The sequence below is a fragment of the Aulonocara stuartgranti genome (assembly GCF_965226115.1).
Source record: "Aulonocara stuartgranti genome assembly, chromosome: 9".
Lineage (NCBI taxonomy): Eukaryota > Metazoa > Chordata > Actinopteri > Cichliformes > Cichlidae > Aulonocara > Aulonocara stuartgranti.
In genome coordinates, this window is record NC_138960.1 from 31,906,014 (window position 1) to 31,925,044 (window position 19,031).

The 19,031-nt window shown below is 41.9% G+C and overlaps 2 protein-coding genes across 2 annotated transcripts; one reads left to right on the forward strand and one right to left on the reverse strand.

Moving 5' to 3' along the window:
* Positions 1-2,040: 2,040 nt before the first annotated feature.
* On the reverse strand, positions 2,041-4,862 carry LOC309714349 (diamine acetyltransferase 1-like). Its single transcript, XM_082546696.1, has 6 exons — positions 4,605-4,862; positions 3,565-3,616; positions 3,403-3,483; positions 2,630-2,731; positions 2,511-2,551; positions 2,041-2,425 (listed from the first exon to the last, which is right to left on the reverse strand). The coding sequence occupies exons 1-6, from the start codon at positions 4,665-4,667 to the stop codon at positions 2,249-2,251; spliced, it is 516 nt and encodes a 171-aa protein (XP_082402822.1). The 5' UTR covers positions 4,668-4,862; the 3' UTR covers positions 2,041-2,248.
* Positions 4,863-7,436: 2,574 nt separating this feature from the next.
* On the forward strand, positions 7,437-18,540 carry acot9.1 (acyl-CoA thioesterase 9, tandem duplicate 1). The gene is made up of 16 exons (XM_082546555.1): positions 7,437-7,634; positions 9,223-9,326; positions 10,799-10,825; positions 11,225-11,270; positions 12,587-12,757; positions 13,222-13,259; positions 14,160-14,243; positions 14,379-14,482; positions 14,613-14,686; positions 15,277-15,344; positions 15,425-15,536; positions 15,631-15,721; positions 16,391-16,476; positions 16,559-16,646; positions 17,288-17,438; positions 17,978-18,540. Exons 1-16 carry the CDS (start codon positions 7,621-7,623, stop codon positions 18,031-18,033), a joined length of 1,314 nt encoding a protein of 437 aa, XP_082402681.1. The 5' UTR covers positions 7,437-7,620; the 3' UTR covers positions 18,034-18,540.
* The last annotated feature ends 491 nt before the right edge of the window (positions 18,541-19,031 follow it).

Genomic DNA, 19,031 nt, shown 5'->3' on the forward strand with positions numbered 1-19,031 from the left:
CGGATAAATTCACTGACCTGCAGAAGCATTTCCTCCAGCTGATGAAAGCTTAACCAGAAATATAGTTTAATAATTCAACGTAAACGAGACTGATAAGATCAGTTGTTAAAACAGCACAGAGGAAGCTTAGAAGCAGGACCTGCAGCCATAATCAGAGGAGACACTGAACTTGTGCTGACAGGCGAACAGTAACTTTGCAGACAGACAACCGTCTGTGAGGTTAAACTTTACGACACGACTGTGCTTTTTCATCATTCACTGTTTCGTTATCATGTCCCTGCATCTTTATGGCAACGAGATTTCTTCTGGAACAATCTCCAGTTATGATAAGAGCTATAGAAAACTATTAAAACATAGTTCAGGCCATTTAACTGAGTTCACAGTCCAGCCTTTGACTGCTTTATGAGTCCAAACGAGGCTCCACAAAAACATCTGATAAACTGAAAACAGAGGATGCGTGGACACACAGTAACAGTATGTACTGTTTGTGTTTGCAGGGGCTCCATTTCCATTAAAACTATTTTTGAACTGCAGGTTTTATCTTGCACGAAGAAGAACAAAAAACCTGAATTCATTTTATAATCTCAGAGTTTTCCTTGCAAACGTTTCCCAGCAGCATCAACATAACTGCAGAGCTGCAAACCAGTATGTAAAAGCTTTAAGTGCAAACATAGGTGAAATACAGTCAACAAGGCAAGAACAGACGGTTTCATTCTAAAGAGCTTTAAAGTCAATATTTGGTGTGGCTGCTGTCATCCTGCACAGCTGAACTCTCCTCGGGAGCCTTAAGAGCTTGAAAAAAGAAGGCAGCTGGACTTTGTTAGGTTTGTGAACTAATCCAGGAGGCTTCTTCAGTTCTGATCATGTGTGTCATCACCACGGCTGCCACCCACAATGCAGTCTCCAGAACCCTTCACACCTGGCCTCAGGTGACCTCAAGTGTTTTCACGCTTAATACTCAGCGATGGTAATGACCCACGCCTTTCTCCACACCCATCGTCAACGACCACCTCCAAACGGGACGCTTTTGTTTTTAGAACTGAAGTTTAAAGAAGTCCACTTTCTTTCCTCAGGTCTGTGGGGCGACGACGACCTGGGTGAGAAGCTGCAGTCGTGCTCTCCTGCAGCTTTCTTTCAGCACTGTTCTGGAATAATTCTCCGGGCTTCAAGGACATTAAAATGTCTGCCCGGCCTTTTGGTCCCACGCTGCTTCAGTAATGTTGATGTCTGGCTTCTGGGAAGGCCGTGCTATGACTCTGTGCTCTAGCATGTTCGGTTATGCTTTTAGTGCCCTGACATTCAGGGGTCAAGCTGAAAAGTGAATCTGTTGTGAATCACATTTTCCAAGATGGCATCGTACGCTGGGTCAGATTACAATGGTGCTTTTGTGTTCATAATTTCATTAATCTCTTACTGGCTGACATTAAGCTCCCAGTGACGGAGCCGCCACAGTTTTGCTTCCCCAAATATTTGAAACCTTAGATTCATCTGTATCAGACCTGTTTGCTCTCATTTCTTAAGGACATGTGGGTCATATGCCGTGTAGTTTACTGCCTGTCACTTCTCCAAGGTCTCAGCCATCAGCTCTTTAATCACCTTGATGCAAATACACAATTTTATTCCAGTCAAATATTCAGCTTTTGGATTTTTCAGTCTTAAAAAAAAAAAAAAAAAAAAAAAAAAGGGGAACCAACGTGTTTGACAGGCTGCTAGTAACAGTTGTGTGTTGACAACACCGATCCAGCCCTCAAGTTAGTTTCTTTTTAAATAAGTGAGTTGTAGGTCTTTGTTTGGTGGCCAGAGTGGCAAAAGAAAGACATCATTCTGTAAAGGTCAGCGCCACAGACTGGATGAGTGACTTAAAACCAGGAGAACTTAACGTCAGAATCTTCCTGATTCAACATAAGGACACGAGTGGACTCCTGCACTGTAGGTGACACATGGCCTGGTAAAGTTTTCTAATGAGTTTGAATTCTGTGAAGGAAACTATGAATTCAAGTGCAATCAAAGGCAAGTATGTAACCAACTGAAGAATGACAGTTGTGTGCGATTAGCAGTTTTTATTTAAAGCTAAAAGTGATTTTAAGATTGAATAAAGACGAGTAACTCTGTGACAGATTAGACACAAAAGGCTCACTAAGACTACGAACTACAGACAGATTAAATACACCAGATTACTGTGATAAATGCTGCATTTCAAAGCTGAACTCCTCTGAAAAGCCGAGGCGCGTCTGCTCGGTCGGGCCTCTTATTCCTCAGATGGAGCGGCCATCTTGACGAGGCTGTCCTTGTCGAACCTGAAGAGCCTCCATCCCTCCTCCTGAGAGAGGTCCTCGGCACCGCGCCGCTTGTAGAACTGGACCGACGGCTCGTTGTTCTCCGCCACCACGAACATCATGCCGGTGCAGCGCGTCTTCATCGCCAGCTGGAAGAGGACGGAGAGGAGTTTAGGTTGGTGCGCTCAAAAGAACAGCCAAAGTCAGGATGCACTTTAGTTTGTAAACACTCACATTACTGAGGTTCCGCAGGATCCCTGAACCGATGCCCAGACCTGCAGAAAGAGGAACAATTCAGGCATCAATGAAGCTGCAGAGCAGGAGTGAATGTAAACAGATGGAGATGTTTTTACCTCTGTACTCATCCATCACATAGAACTCCTCCAAGTAGAGCTGCTTGCCCACCCAGGGGTCGTACGTGAAGTAGTACATGGCGAAACCCACCACCTTGCGATCTGCAGGGAGAAACGACCATGTTAGGCTGTTAGAAACCAGACATCTCATTCTTGAGATTGTGGATAAAATATATGCTGAGACTATGCAGAGCAAATAAAAGCAGGGCTGAGGTTTAATGTTTTGGGAATAACACCAGGCTTACAAGCTGTGGAGGCAAATTCTTGTTTAAGATGTGAACAAAGAGACAGTTGGGCAAAAATAAATAACTGCAACACCAGAAATGGCTCCATGCAGGAAAACTTCTACCTTAACCTTCAACCTCCTTCTTAGGGGAAATCTGCCAGAACTTTCTCGGCCTAATCAGACTGTTTACGAGCGTCTGCGCTGCAGTCACTGGGAATGTGTCCAGATGGTGCCTCCCCTGTAGGTCAGGCACAAACTGTACTTCTCTGTACATCTCAATGGAAGCTACGTTGTGAAGAACAATTAAATAAACGTGTTCAGGGGGACTAACACCTGCAGGCGAGCGTCTGACTCTTGGCCTGTATTTACAAAACCAGGATGCACACCCTGTGGAAACGCCGTCTCAGCAGATGGTGGGAAACATTTACTCTCCTTATCAGGTGACATGATAACCTGACGGTTCCTGTGGGAAACTATTCAAGCCTCAGGCTGAAAACGATCCTCCAAGTGTTTTTGCTCCAGAAAGAGGATCCGTGGCGTTTCGTACCTTCACTGCTCTTCTCTCCTTGGATCTCAGTGATGATGCAATGGTAAAACGGGGTGTCACCGAAGCCATCCTCAAGGAGCTCTACAGGCAAACACAACCTTTAATTATTTACACAACAGAGCAGGTAGTCTTTTAGTCGTGTGCAGGTGACTTTAAACTCACCTTTCTCAGTCAGTGTCACCTGGTGCTCCATCTCCTCGTATTTTGCAAGTTCCTGGAACAACAATGGGATGATGTCATTCGTAGTGCGACACAGCACTCCTGATGCCGTTTCATTTTTTATTTAGTCCAGAATCCGGTTTGTTTTGAGCTCAATTTCTTAAACAAGCAAAGTGTATTGCAGCTCTGCAGCTCATCCAGTATTCTAACAAACATTTTATTGTGCGACAAGTCATTTATTGATTAAGAACACAAAAGAATCATTGTAATAATTGGTCAGTATCATTGTGGTGATTAAGATGTGAGCGTCGAGGTTTAGATCTTTTCCATCACTTCACTTTTATTCAATGGGAATGATTGAGCAAATTCACAAGAAATGAATTGACGTTAGGGTCATTAAAAGGACCAGAAAGGAGGGAGGTTGAAAAAAAATAATCTTCTCTTTTTACAATTGTATGGGAACAGTTTAAAATGGCTTTACAATTTACAAGCCAAAAAGTTAAGTGGAATTAACTAGAAGGAGCCAATTTTATTTATTTTTTAAAGCCAAGTTTACAAGTAAAGTCGATAAGGTCCTTTAAAGTCGGTATATTGTGTAAACTGAAAATGACGTTAACTTTAAGAGGCCTCTAAACGCCCTGATGCTAAATATAGGCGCCACCAGTTTCCAGATCAAACCGGCACCCTCTTCGGGGTTTCGCAGATGTCGCTTGTTTGTTTTCCTCCACTGTAACGTTTCCGCGTCGGGGTCAGCCATGATACGGACACCGCGTCAGACGGACCATATTTAGACACCCGGCCGCTCTGAGTCATCTGACGTTAAAGAGGCCTCCGGCTCTGACCTCATTCTCGGACATCCTCAGGAAAGCTCACACCTGCCGATGTTTCGCTAGTTAACGGATTTCCACAGCTAACGGATATTGTAACACGTAACAGTTCCCTTTAGCTTTCGACCGCTATATTGAATTCCTGCTCGTTTCATATCAAATTAATTACGTTTATCCCCAAAACGGTATTTGGTTTTTTTAATCCCACAGGCCTACCTTCACCAGTCGTAATATATCAGGCACGTCTCGGGGTTCAGCTTTTCGTAATTTATACTCCATTTTCTTCTTTTACTTTTTTTCCCTTTCGTCAGAAGTCCTCTGTATGTAAATTGGAAGATTAGGTGCTTCTTCATTCGCCTCGCAGTGGCTTTTCCCCCACAGTCAGCCTCTGGTCCGAACGCGCTCGTCGAGATAAAACATTCAGTATAACTGGCCCTCGGCTGGGTCGCTGCCGCTCTACTGTGCCCCCTTTGTTTATGTCAGGGCTTTTATAGCCGGCTCGCGCTGCAATATAATTGGTCGGTTCACTCAAGTATCGCATTTCTGACAAATCAGCGACACCCCCTGGTCACTTTTTTTGTCCAATCGGGGTACAAAGAACGGTCACATGTGGGGGTCTGTTTTTATTCTGTCATATGTTTTTGATGGAGAAAAGGACCTGGGAAAGTGTTTTTATTCTTTAGTTAAACAATGTTGAACTAATGTTTAACTAATGTATAAGAGTCAAACAATGTGCTAAATATCTAACACATTAAACAAAAACAATAGCCTATAATTTAAGTTACTTAATCAAAACAGTAACTTAACTGTAACTGTATCTGAAGTTCAGAAAACAACATCAGTTTTGCCCCAGAGATAAGATAAGAAGCACATAGATTTCCAGGTGTTATGAGGACTAGAAACTTTCTTGGGATGATAAGTTCTTCTAAAACAGATCAGTTTGGCACCAAAATAGTTACGTAACAGATAAACAATTAAATGAAGAAATATTGTTTTTACAGTATTTAAAACAGAAATGTTCTACTATACAAAAATGAAGAACATTATCATAAATACAGGACACTCTGGGCAATAATAATAATAATAATAATGAATAATGGATTGGATTTATATAGCGCTTTTCAAGGCACCCAAAGCGCTTTACAATGCCACTATTCATTCACTCTCGCATTCACACACTGGTGGAGGCAGCTACAGTTGTAGCCACAGCTGCCCTGGGGCAGACTGACAATAAGCTACTTTTCTGTGATTCTACACATTTATGATGTAGAAAACTGAGACATATTGTTGAAATTGTCCTTCCTTTTCTTTTAAGATATGTCAAGGATTAAATATTTAGTTGAGTGTCTTTACACTGACAGAAAGGCATTCCTGTTCTCCAAGGAAGTGAAGCCACTCAGCAGGGATCTATTTGGGCAGTTGTTGTGAAGGTTTGTCTAATTAATTTTAAAGGTCTTTGAGGAAAAAAAGAACCACATGTATGGAATCACCAGTTTTTCACATTTCTTTTTTCCTCCAGGGGGTTTAATTTCAACTCACAATGCTCCAGTACAGACTTCAGTTCAGGTCTCTCCCATAATGCCTCTGTCTGCCCACGCAAGTGGAATTTTCCAACACCAGCAGACCCTACATATTCATGTGCAGAGTAGAGTGTGTGTAATGATTAGGTGTGGTTAGATGCTTCGCAGACAGTTGTAGCACTGATGTACTGGGGGGAACAATGATCCTCTGAGAACAGGTCAAAGGCCACCCCCACCCCCACACCTGCAACTGTAACTTAGACTGAAATTGATGCAATACAAGACATTTAATGTCCCTAACAGTGTATAACGTGGTTGTTTTAGTTGCTTTATTTATGACACTTCTTATACGTTATTTTCTTCTCATACATCTTACCGTTGTTGTTCATTCACTTGTAGAAGACGGACCAGAACGTTTGGCTGTCCAGAAAAGTGTTCAGCTTAAAAAAAACCAACAACTAAGGGGAAGGTGTGCCTCAGGAGTATCTTGTAGTGAAAACCAGACACTTTTAACCCTTCTGTTATGTTTGTCTCCAAGGTGAAGGAAGGACGTTCGTGGGTCAGCTTGGGCATGTTTAGTTATCCAAAACAACAAAAAACCCACAGAATAAACATTGTTCATATCTCATTATTAACTCCATTACCAACTATTTCAGTCATTATTTGATGTAGTTGTGTTCTTTACTGCTCACAGATCATGGTTCGATGAGGATATATGACTTTTTTTAAGTACAGTGTTGAATAATGGTAGTTGCCAGCTTGTCTCTCTCTCTCCCATCTAACAGTGCTTGTCTCTTGATTATCAAATCGGATGACTCTGGAAAAAATATGAAGTCTCCAGAGACATTGTGACACAAAATATACGTGTAAATATGTGAAATTAGCTACTTTCATTGTATATGTTGATTACATCTATTAAACCAAGCAGAATAAGTTCCATGTTGAAAAAATACTTTAAAATAATTTTAAATATAATATTCAATTTTGAAATGGATCACTCCGACCTGAAACATATCAGGAGGGTTAAAGGAGAATCACTTTCCCTTGTTTCCCCTTGTGCTTTGTACGCTATGACATGGTAAACACCATATTACAACATGTCAACATGTATCCACTCATCTAATAAATAAATGAAATTATTTATAGATTCATAAAAAAAAGTACACAAAGAGTGTTTTGATATTTTACTCATGCATACAGTTAGGTTTGTTACTGTTTCACTGACCCACGTTCGACAAAAACATGGGTAATTCAATAAATACAAAGTTCAAGGTTCTGGCAGAGAGAGTAACATTTCGAGAGAAAAAAATAAGAAGGACAAATTATATTAGAGTGGCAGATTTAGGCTAAACGGAAATATCAAAAACAGAAATGTAAAAGTTTTTTAAGCGGCTGTTTAGTGAGCGATAACACTTTTACTTGGAAAATCTCTCAGTGAGCACCACTGTGTCTGTCTGTGTCTAAATTTGTAAGGTTAGCCTGTCAAATAAAGTTCCTGACAGGCTGGACCGAGGGCATCAAGGCCCACGGATGCTGAGCGCTGCGTCATCACGCAGTGGGCGGAGCTGCGTGCCACCGCGGAAGCTACCCCGTCATCAGCCTCTTTCTCTCCTCAAGAGAAAACTGTGATTCTTCTTCTTTTCTCTCCCTTTTTTCAGCCCACCCGCTTCGTTTGGACCCCTCGAGGCCTCGGCTCTGTCATCCCGGTCAAAATGCTCTCACAGAGGTTAGTGACGTAAAACAAAGCTCGTGCACAGCTGTCTCTGCGGCGTCCGCGCTGTTAACAAGTGACCTAAGAGTAGCGAGGGAAGCGAAGCAGCGATAAACAGCGATTTGTGATGGTCCTTTCTCTGTTATGACTTCAGTGGTGTGTAAATGAAGAGTGACTAGTTAACCAGGCCCACAGAGGGCGGCGGTCTGTTTCCACGAAGGGCGTGTCTGCAGGAAATAAAGACAGAGCAAATCAGGAGGCCTCACACAGGATAAACACCGAAGTTAACTTATGACAGCTACACAGGCTAGTTCAGAAACCTCTACGCAGTTTACACTCCTACATGCGCTTTATAAATAAGTAATGAGGTCAAAATGACCACTACGAAGAGTTTCACATGTACAATACACACATAATAATAATAATAAAAACAGAAATGGCCGAAACATTATCAGTTAAAATGTTTGATTTTAAAAAGACGCTAGTTCTTCTTTTCATCCTCCTCTGTCACTCTTTGCATGTCCTCCTTCACCACATCCATGAACTTCCTCTAACTTCCTCTTTTCCATCCTTTCTCCCCATCTTCACATGTCCAAACACTCATCCTGAGCTGTGTCTCTAATTACTAATCATAACTAATCCTATTCATCCGGCTCACTCCCAGTGAGAATCTGAGCATCTTCAACTCCTCTTTCCATCGTTTTTGTCAGCAGCACTGTCTCAGAACCACAGATCATAACAGGCCTCACTACCATTTTACAAAACTTCCCTTTTGTGACTCTCATCTTCACCTTCATCCTGCCTTCTTCTTCAGCTCTAAGGTTGCTGTCTGTTACACAACTTGAGTGTAACACGAAGAGTAAAAAACAGTGAGACTTCCTAGTTATAAATGCAGTGGAAAATTAGTTAAAAAATCAGAATTAAGTTAAAGATGTAAAATCTGTAAGAAGACGACTGAGAAAGACCAACAATATAAGTAAGACTTCAGAGAATGTTTTAAAAGATACTGATGAAGAAAGCTGAAGGCCCTCAGGCAGGTCCTTCGACAGCTGAGGGGCACAGATGAAACCAAACAGAGATTCGGGGTTTCTTCTACACAGAGGAACTTTAGGTTTGGTCAGATTAGGTCAGAGTCAAAGAAATAATCAGTATTGTTATCAAGTTATTTTTAAATTCCTTTGTCAGAAGAGTTGTGAACTTTTTGTTATTCCAGTCATTGATGCATTGTTAAAAATAAAGGACAGATTGCTGCTAATCCAGGTAACACAGACTCACTGACTTTACAGTTCATGATAACTGTCCTGTGACCCAGTCTAACAATAATTAAGATCATTGAATGTACTCTTATTTTTAAAATTGTATTTTAATCTCATGGAGATTACATTTTAAAAAAAGATGTTCAGAAAGTGGACATGCAGTAACGAGCTATAAATGTGACTAAGCTGCAGAGAGTCACGCTCCTCTCATGGGGGGGCGGTAACAGTCCGTCTGATCAGCTGTTCGGGATCTAAACCGCTCACACGCCCGGCCTGAAATAGAGGCGGTCGGTGTGCGTGCCTGTAACAGGACTTGGTAATTACAGGAGTTTTTCTGCTTGCTTCAGGTTTCTGCTGCTGCGATCGGCCGCGTCCTTCACGAGGAGGTCGTTCTGCACGGGAGGAGCGTTGAAGCAGGGCAAGCAGGGAAAGGCACCTGACATGCTCGAGGGTAAGAAAGCAAACGCACTTCCTGTTTCACATCGCCTGATTTAACAGCAAGAACACAGAGAGGTAAAGAGTGAAGTAACACATGTCAAATCAGAGCTATGATGGAACAGTTTACATACATGAAGCTAGTATCAACACAATGCAAATGTCATGTAATATGATGATTATCACATCTATGATGAGTTCCTGTTGCCACCAGGTGGCGTTATGCCATTTTAGAGGCCTCCAGACTCTTAGCAATCAGCTGACGATTGTGGCAGATTAGATATTTATACATCTGAGGTATAGTAAATTCTTGTGTTGTGGTGAAACGTCAACATTTACGATGACACAACAAACCTTCAATGCAAACTCAAAAGTTTCACAATTCTGCATTTGGGAGGTCTTTACGTTGCAGTCACCAAAATTTATTATTTTTATCGCTCAATACACTTAAATTTAATGACCTAGTTGAGCTTAAAATTACATAAATTGTGAACAGAGAACGACAACATGTATTAGGCCCAAGTATTCAGAGTTTGTTTGAAGTTTGTTTCTGTTCTATTTTTATTCTAAATCAATAGAGTAACATTTAGGAGTAAGTGCGCAGAGGAAAGTAAAAGCTGTTTGTAACCACAAAGCTTCACACAATTATGTAAAAATGAAAATCTGCCTCAAGCCTGGAAAATGGAAATTTACCATCCATCCATCCATCCATCTTCATCCGCTTTATCCGAGGCCGGGTCGCGGGGGCAGCAGCCTAAGCAAAGAGGCCCAGACCTCCCTCTCCCCAGCCACCTCCTCCAGCTTATCCGGGGGAATACCAAGGCGTTCCCAGGCCAGCCGGGAGATATAATCTCTCCAGCGTGTCCTGGGTCTGCCCCGGGGCCTCCTCCCGGTGGGACATGCCTGGAACACCTCACCCAGGAGGCGCCCAGGGGGCATCCTTGTCAGATGCCCGAACCACCTCAGCTGGCTCCTTTCGATGTGGAGCAGCAGCTGCTCTACTCTGAGCCCCTCCCGGATGGCCGAACTTCTCACCCTATCTCTAAGGGAGAGGCCAGCCACCCTTCGGAGGAAGCTCATTTCTGCCGCTTGTATCCGCGATCTCGTTCTTTCGGTCACTACCGAAATTTACCTTTAAAGATAAAAAGCTTGAGTTTCTTTAAGGTTTTCTCAGAGAAGCTTTGTTGTGCATCCTGGGATGTTGGATTTGCGTACCTGGTTTCATAAAGGTTGATGAGAGAGAGTGCTGCGACGCCATGAATATTTTCACTGGTTTCCATCATGTTAAGTGTGATTTACTTGTGTAAATGATAATAATAAACAAAGCAAGGCCCTAAATAGGACCTGCTGTATCCTTAGTGGAACAAAGTCTCTGCTGTGTTCAGGACAGAAGTGTTTTCACTTTGTACATTTGAGTTTATTCTGGTCTCCTCATGAGTCCGTCGTCCTCTGAGCCCTGTGTGTTTAATCCTTTGTGTTTCTCCACAGGAAATCCACAGTTTCATGTGTCAAATGGTGCGTGTTGGTAAACCAAGATGAATCACAACTATCTGAACTGACGAGCTTATTAATTATCTTCTAATTTACTCTAATTACATTTTAACTCCTCCCTGCATGTTTCCCCCCCACTGTCTCCTAACTGAAGTTTCAGCTTCTGCTGTTCAGCCTTTTCATAGAGCTGCATTTTATGTTCAAAGACGTCTCCTCTGGCAGAATCAAACCTTCCTGTAGCAGGAACTCTCTCGTCTTCTTCCCTCTGTGGCACTCAGCTTCAGTTTTATGTTTTCTTGCTGTTCAGACGTTGCTGAGCTGCAAGTCTCAGATCACATTGTAAAAAATGTGCTATATTTAATGGCAGCCTCCAAACTCCAGTGTTCAGATCTTTCATACATCTGGTTCGTCTTCTGTTTTCAGTGCGAAACAGGCTGAGAGAAATCGTGGGAGCTTCCACAAACTGGAGGTAACTGGCATGACTCACAGTTCAAAATCATCTTTATTTACCTCATGCTGTCTGAAATGAGCTGTTTTAGCTCCTCCCCCTTTAAGCCACCTAAGGCTTAATGCCTTAGATGAGTATATTATTGTCATCCTCTCTCTGTGACATCATACAGACCCAACAGTAGAAAAAAACTGTCAGAAACATGCGTTTTTACACACAGACTGACCTCATTTTACAAACGTTGTGGTTAATATAAACATCAGCTGTTGTAACAGTGTATATATGATAGAAAGTAAGAAAATATAATGGATTTACTTTAAATCTTAGTATGAATCCATTTCTGGTGAAACAAATCTGTTTGTGACTCTCTGCCTGTAAAAGAATCGGCAGCTGGCCTCTCCTTAAAAATCACAGCATCCTTAATCATTTCTCAGCAAATGTTAAAAGCCACCACTCAGTCTGCAGCCTTTGAATGCAGTAATAAATTTTGCTTCGATCGTTACGTTTTGGCAAGATTATCAAAAAAGACATTTTTGGTCATTTTGCTTTCACAGAGTTACTTTTGAGTTTGTTCATTGGCTTTGTGAAAAGCTGTCTGGCTGGATACTTGAGATTTAGGATTGTCCTGTTGTTACCTGCGGTCGTTCAGTTTTGTCAGACAGCTTTAGTACTGTTAGAGGTTCCACAGGGTTCTGCTCTCGGACCCCAGATATTTTATATTTACGTGCCAACACTCACTTGAATAATTATTTAAAAAATCCTCAGCATCAGATGTTATTGTATTGCAGATGACACACATATATATGACTCCCATATCGTTCCTCTCTCATCTCATGTTACTCCTGTAATTTTATCAGTCTATTAAATCTGCTGTAGAATCGTCTTTTTTCTGGTAAGAAAAAAAGGCCGGTCATTTTTATCTGGAGGAATTTTGAGAAAACAAGTAAATAATGTGTTCATTTCCTGTCTGTTAGATTACTGCTGTTCACTTTTCAGTACACAATTGTTAAAGCTTTTAGCTTCCAAACCCCTACACACCTAAATCCAACCCTCACCTTCAGTATTTCTAACTGAAGTCCTAAAAATAAAGCTGACTGAGCTCATTTATCAGCAGTTAGATGACACATTTTTGCTGTTTACTGTAATTACAGGACTTTTTTATTGCTTAATAAATATTTTAAAAGATAAATCTAAAGAAAAAAGTGGTGAGAAAGTGGGACAAAACTATCGTATAATCAATAATAATAATACCAATGAAATATATTTACATGAACAAATCCAGGGAGTCTATTTTTAACATGTTATATTTAGTGATGCGGTCTCGTTCTCGTCTGCAGCGACCATCAGCAGGCCATGGCGGAGCGTGTCTCACTGTCATCCATGTTGGCCAAATCTCAGAATGAACTTCCTGCCAAGAGGATGAAGGACAGCTACCTGGAGGTGCACCTGCCCCTGGGCTCTGAGCCACAGCTCAGGGAGAAGTATCTGACCTACCACAACACCGTCAGGTAAACACGCAGAAAGCGGAGACAGTAAAGTGAGTGAACGGGCAGACCAACAGTACGTTTACCATGAAAGGAAAATCTAAGAGCTACATGACAGTCTGATAAATCCATGTCTCCTCCATGTGAATGGTGACGGGTTCAGTTACATTCTTTGTATTGGATAAGCAAGAACCTCCAGAGCCAAAAGCTGCACTTCCCCTAATGGCCACTGGAGGCAGGCTCCAAAAAGACCCCTGTGTTAAAGTGTCTGTTTACAGTAGAAACAAACTTGTTTACAGCATGCTGCAAAAACTTCATAGCTACTGTACTGACTGCTTTTATGACTCGCCTGTTTAAATGCTAGAAATTGAACCCTGTGTTTGTGCGCAGTCATCAGAAAATGAATGCAGCCTGCTCTCTGAGTAAATGTGGCCCAGTACGTCTGCGCTTCAGTTTTGACCTTCTAACTGTTTTCTGTCTCGTTTCAGGTTTGGCAGAATCCTGGAGGACTTGGACAGTTTAGCAGGTACACAGCAGATTAGATGATGGGGAACTTCACTCATTCAAGCACTAATTACACAGTTAGGTTCATTTAAACTTGGGCGCTGAAATATGGACAGGAAGTGTAGACTCTCAGCTTTTATTTGAGGGTATCCACATTCAAACTGGATGAAATTGTTACAGGAGTGTTAAAATCTACAGTTTGGTACATCCTGTGAAAGAAAGAAAGCACTGCTGAACTCAGCAACGCCAAAAGACCTGGAAGTGAACGATACTCTCCAGGAGGTCTACCAAGTCTACCATAAAGAGAAGCGGGTGTGAAAGTAAATACTCAGGGTTCACTGCAAAGCGAAAGCCAGTCATAATCCTCAAGAAAAGAGAGGCTAGACTGGGCTGGACAGGACAGAAGGGGCCGAATCAATGCTGATGTGTTCAGAGACGTACTGTCTGCTCAAACCCAGCTGAACGCAGTCAAACCGATTGGGCGGTGTTTCATAATACAGATGGACAATGACCCCAAACATATAGCTAAAGCAACCCACTCCTGAATGGACCAGTCAGTCGCCTGAGCTTAACCCAGCTGATCATGTATTTCAGTTGTTGAAGATTAAGCTTTGAACAGAGAGACCCACAAACCAACAGGTAAAGGCCTGGCAGAGCATTAACCAGGAGGAAACCAGCATCTGATGATGACCATGAGCTCAATACTTCAGGCTGTGATCACCAGCACAGGGTTTTCAACTAAGTATTAGAAATTAACGTTTTGTTTTGAGTTATTTAACCTGTCCACCGAAATGAAAGGATTCAACCCACTGAATTAAAGCTGAAAGTCTGCATGTGGGTCATTTCAAATTCACTGTGGTAATGTAGAGAATCAAAATATTTATGGACCTAACTGTAATTTCTCCTCTTCTTTCTTCCTCAGTCCTCATCTCTTACTCTCACACCTACAACTCAGAACTAAAGAGGTCTCCTCTGTCTATTGTCACCGCCCTGGTGGACAAAATCGGTAAGAATCTCTCGGGTACAGGGTACAAAAAACCACTTTGGTTTGTTTACCACTAATATCTTTGTGTGTGTGTGTGTGTGTGTGTGTGTGTGTGTGTGTGTGTGTGTGTGTGTGTGCGCGCGCGCGCTTGGTCAGACATGAGGCAGCACGTCATCTACCCCGACTGCGACATCAAGTTCACAGGTCATGTGACGTGGGTGGGGAAGTCCTCCATTGAAGCCAAGATCCACATGTCACAGGTGGGCTCGCCTAACCTGCTTACTCGACTATATGCAATATATACAAAGAGAGTAATTAAATGAAGAGTCTTAACCCTGTTTATGCTCGCTGGTGGTGTAAATAAAAACCAAGTGTTTGTCTCTCCTGCAGTACTGTGACGGAGCGTACGCCTCCGTTCTGGATGCTACATTCGTCATGGTGGCCCGAGACCCAGGAAACAAGAGGTATTACATCCTGTACAGTGCCAGTGCTTTTATTTTGAAAAAACACGAGTTTAGAGAATCCCATTTCTAGATCCCAGGGCCCTTTTTTTGAAAATCTGACATAGTTGTGATCAACAGAACCAAAAGTCATTTTATTTGCCTACGAAACACAGTTTGGGGGTTAATAGGATCAGAGTTACCCTGAAAGTAGTGTTATAGTTTCCATGTTGCAGAGGCTGTTAGGGTCCAAGAGACATAGATCTGATCGACTCTCTGAGTATCTTACCTCACAGAGATTTAAGAGTTGGGATTAATAACTATGAGGAGCTCTCTGCCCAGCACTGTACATCTGGATTCTGTCCTCTGCTCGTGTGCTGCCTCAGGAGATTTTGCATTATTACATTTGTTTGTTTTGGCTCTCTGCATCGAGAAAGTGTTTTCATTGAGGACTAATTATGTGCACGGAAATCATTTTATTTCCCATTTCCTGTGCAGATTTATTTTTGCACAGAGCTTTGCTTCTCAGTCCTAAAAGTGGCACGGTAAACTCATGCTGTGTTTCTCTCATACTTATTTAATACTCTGTGTTTCTGCTTCTTTTCCCTTTTCAGGGCAGCGTTTGTAAATCCACTGATGCCTGAAGGACCCGAGGAAGAACGACTCTTGCAGGAAGGCGAAGGTGAGAGCCGATGAAACAATCGCAGCTTTTATGAAGAGCGTAGTCTTTGCACGCTGATCTTGACGCTCACTCTCCTCCAGCTAACAAATCCCGCCGTGTGGAGCTGAGCACTGCGTCGCTGCTGAAGGTCGCTCCCACACAAGAGGAGAGGACGGTCGTTCACGGCCTTTTCCTCAACACCCTGGACACCAAGTACGACTGAAACATCACAGGATATCATGAGGATGTTATATTTGCTTCATATATTAAGATACACTCTGTTAAATCTCTGTGGATGTTTCTGCAGCACAGTCAGTTTCCGCAGCAGAATTCTGCCCCCAAACTCAGTGTGGATGGAAGATGCCAAACTGAAAGGATTGGAGATCTGCCATCCTCAGGTGAGAGGACGGATAAATAATAAGAAGGAGAATTTATTTCTACACTGAGGTTCATTTTAGGCTGTGAATATATGCAAGGTGTGATTTACGTAATGTATTTCTGGTCACTTTCCCATTGAAGATCATCTTCTCGTGCACCTCTAACTTGAATTCAGCCTTTTAAGTCTTCCCTGGAGATTAAACTGGAGCCTCTGGAGCTGTTTGTACCAAAGCAAGACAATCCGAGTCCACCCGATGTGCGGCTCTGTCATAGCCGGAGACTCGACTCTCTACATCAGCGATGTTCCTCCACATGAAAGACGGCTTATTTTGATCAACAGAAGTTTGAGGTTTGAAGTTCGTGGAGATAATAAAGAGCGTACAGTGCAAAGCTGAGGACTCAGGAACACGACTTTTAAGGATTCATGCTGGAAGCTGTGTAGACCAGAGGAGATGGTCTTGAAGGGGAGATTCCTAAAGCTTTTTGTAATCACACCTTGTATATATATGAACTCTTTACTTGGATATTTCCTTGAGTTGTGTTTCTTTTTTCCTAAATACCAGCAGCTATGTTTACATGGGGAAATGGATCTTTTGTGGTTTCCAGTTTCATTTATGTTCCCAGTTTAAACCCTAAATTATTTCAGCTGGAAAACTTAAAAAACCTGTTTCTGTGTTTGTGTTGACCAGGAGAGGAACATCTTTAACAGGATATTTGGAGGTTTTCTGATGAGGAAAGCTTACGAGCTCGGCTGGGCCAACGCCTGCTCCTACGGGTGAGACATTTAGACTAAAGGGTTAAAGAAACATTAAAGAATAACTGCTGTAAATGTTGTTGCTCCTTGCCGTGTGTTGCAGGGGTTGTCGGCCGAGTCTGGTGGCTGTCGATGATATCCTCTTCCAGAAACCTGTGGAGATTGGATCTTTGCTGATGCTCTCATCGCAGGTCAGAGCATCTTCTTTATAGGTGGACTACCTGTATGGCTTTCAGAGTTAGAGGCCAGCCAATGGAAAAAAAAGGGAGGAGTTAGATTAAAAAAGTGAAATATTTCACTTGGAGCTGATGGAGACCAAAAATGGAGCTAAAGTAAAGTGATTGTCCTTTAAGAGGAATGTAAGATGATGTTTATTTGCCAACTTTTTACACCTACAGCACTTTTTGTAAAAAATTATATCATAGGAACTAGATGTTTTTTTTACATGTGTTTTTGTGACTGAGATGTTTTGAACTGAATTATCGGAGGTCACCTCTACTGCTCCATATTCTTATACTTGGACTTTGCTAGAGAAGCTTTGGATGATTCAAAGTTCAAAATAATCCTGATTTTTCTGACACCTTGGAGCAGCCTCTCAGTGAATCCTGTCTCTAAAACTGGCCTTTTTAGCCCCGCCTCCTTTAATCGAACTTTCCTCTGATTGGCTAAACAAGAATTAAGCAACACGTTTCTCTGTCCACCTTTAATATGAGCATCCAGCACTGGAACAGGAGACACGAGACAAAAAATAAGGACAATAATTACATGAACAGGATAAATGATGTTTTTATGTCTTTTTTGTGCTTCGGCTGTTTGTGTCTTTGTTTTTCAGGTGTGTTACACTCAGGGGACGTACGTCCAGGTCAGAGTTCACAGCGAGGTGTTTGACCCGCTGACCCGACAGCACAACACCACCAACATCTTCCACTTCACCTTCACTTCAGACCGCGACGTCCCCAACATCATGCCCAAGACTTATGGAGGTGAGCCGGTGCAGACAGGAAACAGTTAAAAAAAGAAATCTGATTTATATCCATGTCAGTAAGTTCCTTTCAGAATAAATCAAACAAACTTCCACGTTCAGTGCCGAAAGAAATCAACTATTAAAACGGTTGTTAAATGTTAATTTAGCTGCTGGTTGTTATGATCACGCGTTCGTTGATCGGCACTTCTCGCTTTGACTCACTCTTTTCTACCGAGACATTTACTGTGTCACGTTTTAAAAACTAGGAATAGTAGATGTTTCAGCTTTTTTTCAGGTTTCCATGACAACCTGTTGCAATTTTATTACTCACTGGGTGCAGCGTATGCAGGCAGGTTAATCTACAGGTGACCCATGATGTTAGCTCCTCCACAGCCACCGAATAAAAGCCAAACTTTAAAAACTTAAAAACAAATCCTGCACATAGAGTTGTTGATTAATCTGGGATTACAGATCTGACTTGTTCTGTATTCAAAGATCAAACTGAAAGGAAGGAGAACAGCTGTGTGTACTGATGTGGATGTTTTGTGTGTCTGACAGAGTCGATGCTGTACCTGGACGGAAAGAGACACTTTGACCAAACCGTGGCGTGCTGAGGCGTCAAACTGAAGCCTTTCAGCATCCAGATGCCGAGCTCCAAGTGTTTCCGTGTTGTTGAGAATAATGAATGAATTTTAGGTTCTGACATATAACGGTTTCTGAATTTTGAACAGCCCACAGGCACTTTGTTTGAATCTTGTTGCTTCAGTCGATCTGGAGGTTTACAAATTGATGTGTTTGGCGCACTACAGCAGAAGATGCTTTTCCCCCCATGTTTCTCTATTTTATACTCTTATCATTTTTCCCACTTGTCAGTGTTACAGCCTCTCAACTGTAGAAAACGAGGTAAACACTCCAGCCCTTCTCATCATAACCTCATTCACTTCGACTCCTCGGTGTTACGATACAGCGTGTTACGTTTTTATATCTCACTGTTGCTTACACGCACAAACAGCTTTTCTTTTTTACACTTTATTATGATGCTGCTGCAAAAAGAACAAGGGTGTCAATTCTCTGGCCTTAACTGGTGTATTTACTCGAATGCAATAAAAAAGTTTTATTTATCTCGGTGTTACAGTTGTTCCTGTGTGTTTGTTTTTATTTCATTCTGTACAGCTGACGCTCGATCACTGGTTAATTTTGCCACGTAAATATGAGAAACCAGCAGCTTTGCCTTGTTAACACACAGCAGCGTTTCTTATTTTGACATGTTTAACCTCTTGGTTTGCAGTAAATAATGTTTGTGACAACGGCCTGATGTATGTTACTTACCAACAGTTCGGTAAAGATAACCACACCACACAACCAATGCTAGCTTTTTGATGCCTTTTATTTTCTGTTTTTCATCTATGATCTGTAAAGTGCACAGCTAAGGAAACCTCAGAACAGTGTCAAAGCAAGAAAAATAACCAAATTTTTGGCTTTCAAAATAATCTGTTATTAAAAAATAATTTCCCAAACAAAAGAATAAAATAATGAACTATTTATTTAATCTATCGTTGAGTGGAGGCTACAGGTCGAGCCAGGGTTTAAAATTAATTACTAACGTTTAACT